Here is a 10401-nt window from a genome sequence, read left to right as displayed (position 1 = left end):
GGCAGCCCAGGCGGAGGTAGGTGGGCCGGGCCAGGGCTGCACTTTGAAGCCCCCAGCTCCGCGAGAGTTCGGGGCGGGACTGGTCACCCCGGGCTTGCGACCCCGAGCCCTGACCCCGGCCGCGGGTGAAGAAGCGAGGTCGCCCCGACTGTGCGTCCACAGCACGGGCAGCAGCCGTCACCACCTTGCCCGACCCTACCTGGTCGTGGGCGGCCGCCCCCAGCCACCCGTCCCAAAACTGGTCACCCAAGCACACCACCGGTCAGACAGGGCTACTCCCCGCGAGTTGTCAGAAGTAGGGTGCAGACCCGAGTGGCCGCGGGGCACAGCGGGGAGAGGGGCCGGACTGGGAGACCTGGCCCCATCCTTCCTGCACGCTGACCACGGGCGCTGCAGCCTCAGCTTCCTCATTGGAGAAGTGGGTTAATAATACTGTTGTCCAGGGCTCCTGATCTGTGCACCAGATCCTACCTTCGGCTGTGAAATGGTTAATAATACCAGTCTCCCAGGACTGCTGACTTCTGCATCAGTTCCTAGCGTGGCATCTGTAATTGCTCAGTACTTGCCAGCCATGTAGTCAAGATGATTTAATGCCCATGCTGGGTCGGAATGGCGTGGGTTTCTGGGCGAGGTGGTGTTTGAACTAAGAATTGAGGGAGGAGGGTGGTTTCAGCCGGGAGGATGGGGAGAAGGGTGTTCCAGCCCAGGGAACAGAAATAAAAGTGATGGACCTGTGGTCCTTCTGCGCCAGGGCTTCCTTCCTTTTCAGGGTAAACCCCTGGTCAGTGGGCTGCTGCGGAAAAGTTAGGAGCATAGACAGGGCCTTCTGGAAACAGCATCCCTATCTTTCTTTGTTTTTAAACCCAAAGAAGTGAGACTGAGGGATGTTTCAGACTGGACAAGGTGGAGAGGCAGTGGTGGCTGGCTGGTGGGAAAGATATTTTTGGATAGGAATGTTGATAGGGTTCTTTCTTTCCTAGTGGGGGAATTAAAGCGGTCTCTGGATAGTGCACACAGTTTGTGTTCAACTACTAACCTACAGGTTGGCAGTTCAAACCCATCCAGCAGCACCACGGAAGAAAGGCCTGGCGATCTGCTTCCATAAAGTTTATATGCACGAAAACCCTATGGAGCAGTTCTAATCTGTAACACATGGGGTTGTCGTGAGTCGGAACCGATGCTACGGCACCGGGTTTGGTTTCAGTTGGTTGGAATTAGAGGTGACAGGGAAGAGCTGAGAGGTCCCAGAACCCAAGGGATAAAGAAATCAGCCAACAAGCAGGTTTGGGAAGAGGAGGGCGGTGGCAACAGTTTTGAAAGCAGCTTCTTCAGTGGCATTTCCACTGTGATCTATCCCATTGCCCCTCCCACCGCCGAGTTGGCTCCTCCCACTCACGGTGAGCCTGTGTACAACGGGATAGGACCGTTATGCTCCATCATTGGCTGATGTGTAGATCACTGGACCTTTTTTCTGGTCTGTCTTAGTCTGGATGCTCCACTGAAACCTGTTCACCTGGATCCTAGCAACATACGAGCCCCCACTGACAGGTGGTGGCCGTGCGTGAGGTGCACTGGCTGGGAATCAAACCCAGGTCTCCCACATGGAAGGCGAGAATTCTACCACGGGACCACCACTGCCCCACCGTCGTGTGTCTGTAGTTTAGTAAAACAGTAAAAGCTGGAGAACTGGGGGGAGAACATCTCCCCCTACTTGTCTAGGTGGGGCCTACTCCGTTCGCTTCTAAATGTTCTTTACCTTTTTATTTAAAAAAAAAAAAAAGAAAATTAAGCTCCCTCTTTGCTTAGCTTGGAAGAGGCGCAGGAGGAGGCAGTCTTCCGAGAAGTGGTCAGCTTCACCCCGGACCCTTTGCCAGGTGAGAGGGACTGAGGCTCGGAACATCCACGTCCGCTCCTGGGGCTTCCTGGCAGGGTGCCCCCCTTTGTCTCTCGGCCACCGTCCAGGCGTTTCCGTGACTCCCTTAATGCCCCCCCCCGACCAGTTAGATATTATGACAAGGACACCACTAGTCCCGTCAGCTTTTACTTGTCTTCGCTGGAGGAGCTTCTGGCCTGGACGCCCAGCGTGGAGGACAGCTTTAACGTGGCCCTGGGGCCCCCCGTGTGCCGCCAGCCCCCTCTGAGCAGCCGGAGGTTCCGGACCCTGGTGTGCCATGACATGATGGGCGGGTACCTGGATGACAGGTGAGAGTGGCACTGCCCCCTGCCTCTGGGCTGCGAGGGGGAGGGCGCTGCATGGTGGAAGGAGCCCGCGACGGGGTCGGGGGTGGGGGGCAGTGCTTGGCCGGCCTCTGTCCCCACCTGGGAGAGAAGCTCGGGCCTCAGGGTCTCCTGTGCAGAAGGAGAGGGTGGGCCCAGTGGCGTGTGATGACTCCTTCAGCCCCGTCATCGTGGGAGTCCATGAACTGCCGAGCAAGGCGGGCCTCTGCAGACTGCACGGTCCTGAGACTGTTTCTGTCTTAACCTTCACTAAAGCTCGGTTCGGTGCCGGGTCTCTTGGCGTCCGGTCTCACTCTCTCCCACTCACGGTCAGGGACCTTTCACCCGGCGTGGCTGTGGAGTAGCTCAGACATTCCGCACAACCTCGGGTGCCGCGCTTGAGGGAAGGCTTGAATCAGCTCGCTGTTAGGTGCAGGCCAGGCTGCTGGTAGGATCCTGGGTGCAGCCCAGCCTTCAAACGCAGGGAGACCGGCTCCCAGAGGCGCTCCCAGAGGCGGGAGCCTTTCCACAAGCCCTTCCATTCTCTCTTTCCTCCATTCACGAAGCTGCAGGTGCTCGGCCTGCGGATCCCTGGCAGATGCGGACAGATGTAGTCTTATTCTCTTACAGCCAGCATTGTGGCTCGCTCACCCTCCCGCTCCAGGACCGCAGCTGCCGGCATGGAGCAAATTTGCAGCTAGTATGGGCTGAACGGAACCGAGCAGGAGCTTCTCTCGGGCCGCTTCCTCTTTTCCCCTCACGGTGGCCGCGTCCTGCGTCTCTGCCCTGGACCTGACTGCTCTGCTGCTCTGCCTAGGTTCATCCAGGGCTCCGCGGCGCTGAGCCCCTACTCCTTCTACCACTGGCAGTACATCGACATCTTTGTGTACTTCAGCCACCGCTTGGTCACCATCCCCACGGTGGGCTGGACCAACGCTGCCCACAGGCACGGCGTCTGTGTGCTGGGTAAGGCCCGGGCGCGCTTCTGACTCCATCAGACCTCTTAGCCCGCCTGCAGGTGGCCCAGGGACCGGACGGCGGGCTTGGTCTGCCTCTTAGTGAGCAGAACACCCCCCCAGGGCACTGCTGGGTAGGTTAGAAGTGGCGTGGGCAAACTTGTTCCAGAAAGGGCCAGAGAGTAAATCGGCTTCAGTGGCCGTTGGGTCACTTGCTGTTGTAAGTCCTAGCGTGAAGGCAGCCACTGACAATAAAACAAATGGGTGTGGCTGTGGTCCGCTAGGAGACCCCGGGTGGTGAAGAGGTTATTGTGAAAGGTTGGAGGTTGGAGTCCACCCAGAGGCACCTCGGAAGAAAGGCATGGCTATCTACATCCGAAAAACAGCTATTGACAACCCCATGGAGCACAGTTCTACTCCGACACACATGGGGCTGCCACCAGCTGGAGTTGACTGGTTTTACTGGTGGCGTTTCAATGAAACTACTTACGAAACCAGGCGGGGGGGTGGCCCACGGGGCACAGATGGCCAACCCCAGTTGCACTGGTGCTCTTGAGTGCCCGCCTGCAGCCCAGTCACTGCGGGGCTTTTTGTGACTCTGATCGCGGGGTCCCACCCCAGAGCGTCTGGTTCACAGATACCTGGGCGGTTCAGAAGGTGAGCTTCCACCAAGTTCAGGTGAGGCCGCAGCAGCTGGCCCAGGACCCTCCCTTGGGGACTGCTGGAGCGGAGGGTTTCTGCGCCTGACCTCGTTTCTCCCCGCCCAGGGACTTTCATCACCGAGTGGAGTGAAGGTGAGAAGCTCTGCGAAGCCTTCCTGGCAGGGGCTGAGCGCTCCTTCCGGGCTGTGGCTGATCAGCTGGTCCGCATCGCACAGTTTTTTCGTTTTGACGGCTGGCTCATCAACATCGAGAACTCCCTGAGTGTGAGCACGGCCTTGCCCTGGGCCCTGCCTCGTGCGGTGCCGTCTGCCCACGCTGTCCTGGGCCTCACCTTCCCACCGCGCCCAGGCCCTCCCCCTCGGCTCTGGGTGTCAAAAGGAGGAGCCACTTCTCCTGGGTTCCAGGGGCAGCTCCGAGTCCCAGGGGCTTCGAACCTCTGCAGCTCTGTTTGCAGAACCCCGGCCTGGCTGAGCCCTGCTTTTCCCCTTCCTCTTCCACTGTCTCTGCTGAGCAGGATCTGTGGCTTCCTCCCTGTCCATGGCGTTTCCTCTTCTCCTGCTCTGGGGTTCCTGTCCCCACTGCCTCAGAAGGACGGGGAGTCATGGGTCTGGTTGCACCCTCCTGTCAGTGCCATGGCCTGGGTCCTGCGGTGACCAGTGCTTTCCTTGTGGGTCTGTGTATTCTTGGGCATCTCAGTGTCTTCCCATCTGTCCTGCGCTGGGGTCTGTGTGACCGCAGCTGAGCCAAGGACACGTCTGGGCCTTACTGAGTGACTGTCCTGTCTTGTCCCCTCCCCAGCTGGCTGCAGTGGGGAACGTGCCCCCGTTCCTCCAGTACCTGACTGTGGAGCTGCACCGGGCGGTGCCAGGGGGCCTGGTGCTCTGGTATGACAGCGTGGTGCAGAGTGGGCAGCTCAAGTGGCAGGACGAACTCAACGAGCACAATAGGTGAGCCCACCGGTGGCCCTGGCTGAGCTTGGGCAGGAGAGAGACCGGTGCTCGCCTCCAAAGGGTTGTCCACTGTCCCGATCACCAAGGGCACAGTCAGGGCCTGATCACCCTGTGCTGTGGAAGGCTGTAGACAGGGATTCAGGGCCGGGCCCTGGCGACAGCCCACGGGCATGAACTCCGAGGGGACGCGAGGGTGGTCCGGCAGGAGCAGCTGGGAGGGTGGGGGCTGGCCGCCTGACCGGCCTCACGCAGGTCCTGGCCGCTCACAGGGCCTTCTTCGAGGCTTGTGACGGCTTCTTCACCAACTACAACTGGAAGGAGGAGCACCTGGGGCGCATGCTGGTGCAGGCTGGGGAGCGCCGTGCCGACGTGTACGTGGGGGTGGACGTGTTCGCCCGTGGCAACGTCGTCGGGGGCCAATTCAACACGGACAAGGTGGGCAGTGCCTGCTGGGGTGGGCGCTGTGGGCCTGGTCTCCCCGCGGACCTCTCATTCCCATCTGCACCTCCAGGGAAAGATGCGGCAGTGACTGTCCCCGGAGCGGGGAAACTGAGGCACTGAGCTGCTGGGCCAAGAGCGTCCTGACTAGAACCCTCACCTCTAGCCCGTCCCCACAGTCAGACGATAGATTTTTGGGTGATGATGGACGGACGTGTCTTATCCCAACTCCTTCCTCCGCTCGAGCCAGCTTGTATTTCCTTTTTGGGCTGTGTTCTTTAAGAGTGTTGAAGTTACATTTTAAGTCTTCAGGCTGGGCTTCAAAATAACCAAACTCACTGCCGTCGAGTCAGTTGGGACTCATAGTGACCCTATAAGACAGAGTGGAACTGCCCCATAGGGTTTTCAGGGCTGTAAATATGGAAGCAGACTGCCACATCTTTCTCCCACGGAGCGGGTGGTGGGTTCAAAGCACCGACCTATCGGTTGGCTGCTGAGCACTTAACCACGGTGCCAGCAGGGCTCCTGGGGCGGGCTTAGGAAACAAAAAAACTCAAACGCGTTGCTGTCAAGTGGATTCCAACTTGTGGCAACCCCATGTGTTACGGAGTAGAACTGTTCCATAGATTTTCTCTGCTATTCTCTGCTGTTATCTTTATGGAAGCTAATCACCAGGCCTTTCTTCCGTGGTGCCGCTGGGTGGGTTCAGATCGCCCACCTTTCAGTTAGTAATGCAAACCGTGTGTGCTGCCAGGGGTCTCAGGCCTCAGGACCACCAGGGTCTGTTGCTTCCTTTCCCGGGCAGCTTGGGGGTGAAGGAGCAAGGTGAAGCAGCTGCAGCTTCACGACTCTAGTTTAATAACTAGCGAGATTTTCCTGGCCAGACAAGTCACATCAGCAGTGAGGGAGGAGGGGCGCCAGGGCTGACTCACCTGGTGTGGGCTAAACAGTCCTCCCGTCTCCTGGGCTGTCTGTCCATCCTGCCCTTCCTGGGGCCAGCGGGAGGCTCTGTCATGAATTAAGCTTTAAGTGAATAAATTAATCCGATAACTGAAAATTTTCTTTACCCCCCATGATTCTGGTACTGTAATGAGAAGGCTGTGAGAGAGACGGGAGGCTTATTAAGCATCCTCACCTCCAGGCCCCGCCCCTGCCCACCCACTGGGGGATGCTGTCCGAGCAGCACTCCCTCCTGGTCAGTTTGTGGAACTGCAGGGGGAATGAAGAATAAAGAGCCGCTAAATGCATTCACCCGGAGTCTGAATCCACCCCACTGCACCTGGTTTTAGTCCCTGGTGGCGCACGTGGTTAGCATTCTCAGCTGCTAACTAAAAGGTTGGAGGTTCGAGTCCACCCAGAGCCTCTCGGAAGAAAGGTCTGGCATCTGCTTCCAAAAAATCAGCCACCGAAAACCCTATAGAGCACACTTCTACTCTGACACACATGGGGTCGCCGTGAGTCAGTCGACTTCACGGCACCTGGTAACGAGATCTAGGCAAGGTGCAGCGGTAGAATCGTCGCCTTCCACACAGGAGACCCGGGTTTGATTCCCGGCCAGTGCCCCTCATCTGCAGCCACCACCCATCTGTCAGGGGAGGCTTGTGTGTTGCTGTGACACTGAACAGGTTTCAGCGGAGCTGCCAGACTAAGATGGACTGGGAAGAAAGGCCCGGTGATCGACTTCCAAAACTCAGCCACTGAAGACCCTGTAGATCACAATGGTCTGATCCCCCGCTGGTTGTGGGTGTGGCGCAGGACGGGGCAGTGCTGCGTCGCATTGTGGGGTTGTCATGAGACGGGCTGGCTCGACAGCTCACGACAGCAGCAGATGGATTCAGGGAGGGGAGTCTGAACAGCTTGTCTGATTGGGCCAGCGGTGTGCGGGTGGGTCCCCCCACCCCGACTTCTCTCTCCCCAGTCGCTGGAGCTGATCCGAAGGCATGGTTTCTCAGCGGCCCTCTTTGCTCCCGGCTGGGTGTACGAGTGTTTGGAGAAGAAGGACTTCTTCCAGAACGAGGACAAGTGCGTTTTTCCGTCCCGAGGATTCGGTGTGGGCTGAGGGCAGGGAGGGGCTGCAGACCACCTGGCTTCTCACAGTAGCTCAGGGTCTTGCTCTCTGTCACCCTCTCCAAGGGGGTGGTGCAGGGCGGGGACATGGCCTGAGACCAGTTAGGCAGGAAAGACGGCAGGTCAGGGACCTGAGGGCCACCCCCCTCAGACATCTTCTCTGGCCCCCACGTGGCAGGGAAGCTACGGTCCACGCTGGAAGGCTGGTCGGGAGGGATTCTGGCAAGGCACGGTGAGTGAACTTGGGGATGCTGGGGTGCCCCCAGAGTCTGGACCCACTTCTCTGTAGGTTCTGGAGTTTGCTGGCACGCTACCTGCCCACTCACAGCATCTGCTCCTTGCCGTTTGTCACGTCCTTCTGCCTGGGCCTGGGCACACGGAGACTCCGCTACGGACAGGTGCGTGGTCCCCCCGCGGCACGCGGCGGGCAGTGAGCGTCCGACGGTGTCCTGGCCGAGGCACTGCTTGCTTGTGGGGTCTCCAGCCTTGGCGGGGCAGGGTGGGGGGCCTGGGGGTGTGGGTGGGACGGAGGGCGGCCTGGCCCCCCCGCCACATCATACATGCTCTGCCTGTCCTCTACTGAGTCCTCAACCCGACTCTGCCTTTTCACTCAGGAGGAGGTGGTGGGGCCCTGGTACCACCCCGGCGCCCAGGAGCTGCAGCCCTTGTTTGGGGAGTACCAGCTGGAGGGGGGCGGCCGGGGCTGGGTGAAGACCCACTGCTGCCTGGCTGATGCCTGGAATGGGGGCAGCTCCCTTCTCATCCGGGGGGCCATCCCCCCCGAGGTGGGACACATGGCTGTGAGGTAGGTGAGTGATGGGGCAAGAGGTGTGGGGACATTTGGCGTCCCCCCTCCATGTCATCCGGCACCTGGGCCTGGGGACAGATCTGCGCTCGAGCCACGGGCAGACGGGAGTGGGGTAGGTTCCTGGAGGGGAGCTGGGCGGCAGTGATCTGGACTGATCCCGGCCTCTTCGTGGAGTTCTCGCCGGCCCCTCACGCGGCTCTCCCTCCTCCAGGTTGTTCTCCCTGCAGGTCCCCATGCCACCCAAGGTGTTCCTGTCCCTGGTGTATAAACTCGAGGGACCCACGGCCGTCACCGTGGCCTTGGAGCTCAGCATGGGGGACGCCAGCAGCTGTCACATCAGCGGCATCTCAGCACTGAACGGTGAGGAGAGGTCTGCCTTGTGCCTCCTGTGGGCCCCTGCCCTCCAGCTCTGCTCTGCTGCCCCGGCGGACCCCGAGAAGTCCAGAAGGATGCACGAGGGTGTGGGGCCTGTGAGGACAGGGCTGAGCAGATTCTGTCTTCCCAGAGCTGAGGTGCTGTGGCTGAGGCCTTGTGGGGGCAGCTCTTCTCTGACCCCTCCACCCTGCGGCCCCACCAGGCAGCACTGCACCCCCCGAGGCAGGGCTGTCCCGGGACCAGGAAGGGCCTCCGGGGCCTGCTGCTGAGCGCGAACGCATGTACTGGGCAGGGGGCTGGGGGAGGGGCAACTCAGGAGGACCCAGGCTGGAGCAAGAGGCGATCAGACCCAGACACGCGTTCCATTTTGTCCTCACCCCTGGAGGGCGTCTGCACCCATTTCTGTCCCCTGGGGCCCTTACTGGGGGTGCATGAGCACAAGGACCCCCAAGAGTCCTGCCCGATGCACAGCCCACTGCCCGGTGGTCCCCTCGCTCTGTCCTCTGGGACCCTCCTCTTGGGAGTTCGGGGCCTGGCTGCCAGCCTGAACCGAGGTGTCTCCTCTTCCAGCAGAGACAAGCCTGAGGCATAGCACCCGGCCCCTCCGTGTGCCCCCCAGCAAGCTGGCCAGGTCGGCCGGCCGATGTGGCCAGCCGTTCGGTGGGGGCTGGGTCCAGCGGTGAGTCCCCTCCTTGCCTGCTGAGCTCATGGCAGGGGTGGCCACGCCGGGGTGGTGGATGTGAGGGTCTCTGTTGAGATCTCAGAACTGGCGGGTGGAGGCCTGGGCCCCTCCTGGTGTCCAGCACTTACGTGACACAAACCCAGAACAGTCCCCGTGAGCCATGTGGGTCATAGCGGGCTTTACTGAGGCCCGGGGTTGGGGTGCCCCCCCCCCCCACCTCGGCCCCTGTGACCAGCCTGCCTCCCCCCCGCAGCTGCTACGAGGTGAGCCTGCGGGGCTGCCTGCTGCAGGACCTTTTCATCAGCTTCTCTCGGCCCCTGGGCAGCCGCCAGGAGGAGACCTTTGTCTGCCGCCTCGGAGAGATCCAGGTGATGCTTCCCGGGGGCCCAGGCCTCCTAGGGGCTCAGGCTGTGAGGAGGCCGAGTGTGGCCGCCTGCTCCCTTTCCTGCCGAGGCGGGAGTGGGGAGACGTGTGCCCCGGGGCTGAGCAACCCTGTCTCGCCAGGTGGTGGACGCGAAGAGCCTGCTGAGCCCCCTGGCCCCGGTGCAGGCTGTCACCGTCTCCCACGTCCGCTGGCAGCCGGCCGGCTCTGAACCCGAGGGTCCCTCTGCGCCCACGTGGCTCCGACTCAGCTGCACCCTGCGCTGGACCTATCCGCTCCCCCAAATCCACTGCTTTCGTATCCACTGCCGCAGGGGGCCGGGGGGCGACCCTCGCGGCGGGGAGTCACCCGGCCCTGAGAAGCCCGTTTTCCTGGGCCTAGCTTTCACTAACCAGTACCGGGTTGTGGACCTGGCAGTGGCTGCCATGGCGCCTGGCCGGGACGGCCGCGTGGACTTCCTCGTGCAGCCTGTCCCCAGGGAGGGGTTCTTGGTGCCCCAGGCCGAGTGGGGCCGGGCGACCCTGCTTTACGCCAGCCCTGCACGTGACAGACATTAAACACAGTGGTCCCTGCTTGACATCCAGGTCTCTTCCCTCCTGCCCACCAGGCCTGTGGGGGGGTTGGCTTTAGCCGGGGCATCGGTGATGGAAAGCTGGAAAGTCAGCGGGCTGGGCTGGTCATTCCCTGAGGTGAACGGACCCGCTGTCTTTGTGAGTCCCTCTCCTCAGTATACAGTTCCAAGGTAGAAGTTAGAGAATTTGGGGAAGTTTAGTCCAGAAAATTCCATAGAGGACGTTTCCTGATAGGCTTAAAGCTGAAGCTGAGAATGGAGACCTGCTTTTATTCCTCAGACTGAACAATTAC

At 60.7% G+C, this 10401-nt stretch overlaps 1 protein-coding gene across 1 annotated transcript; it reads left to right on the top strand.

Moving 5' to 3' along the window:
* The first annotated feature begins 8 nt into the window (after positions 1–8).
* On the top strand, positions 9–10401 carry ENGASE (endo-beta-N-acetylglucosaminidase). The gene is made up of 14 exons (XM_023729201.1): positions 9–16; positions 1807–1874; positions 2005–2202; positions 3035–3183; positions 3941–4098; positions 4634–4782; positions 5055–5220; positions 7142–7245; positions 7580–7688; positions 7905–8095; positions 8310–8458; positions 9044–9152; positions 9409–9523; positions 9660–10401. Exons 3-14 carry the CDS (start codon positions 2177–2179, stop codon positions 10092–10094), a joined length of 1860 nt encoding a protein of 619 aa, XP_023584969.1. The 5' UTR covers positions 9–16; positions 1807–1874; positions 2005–2176; the 3' UTR covers positions 10095–10401.

Source organism: Trichechus manatus, unplaced genomic scaffold, assembly GCF_000243295.1.
Source record: "Trichechus manatus latirostris isolate Lorelei unplaced genomic scaffold, TriManLat1.0 scaffold00028, whole genome shotgun sequence".
NCBI classification, from domain to species: Eukaryota; Metazoa; Chordata; class Mammalia; order Sirenia; family Trichechidae; genus Trichechus; species Trichechus manatus.
This window is presented reverse-complemented; position numbering and strand designations above follow the sequence as displayed.

What these genes read in the sequence shown, in the direction of transcription:
- ENGASE (XM_023729201.1), top strand. Translation starts at nt 2,177, where the DNA reads ATGATGGGCGGGTACCTGGATGACAG. An exon ending in TTCTTCCAGAACGAGGACAA is followed by an intron (nt 7,246 to 7,579) that starts GTGCGTTTTTCC and finishes ACTTCTCTGTAG; the next exon opens with GTTCTGGAGTTTGCTGGCAC. An exon ending in GGTGGGGGCTGGGTCCAGCG is followed by an intron (nt 9,153 to 9,408) that starts GTGAGTCCCCTC and finishes TCCCCCCCGCAG; the next exon opens with CTGCTACGAGGTGAGCCTGC.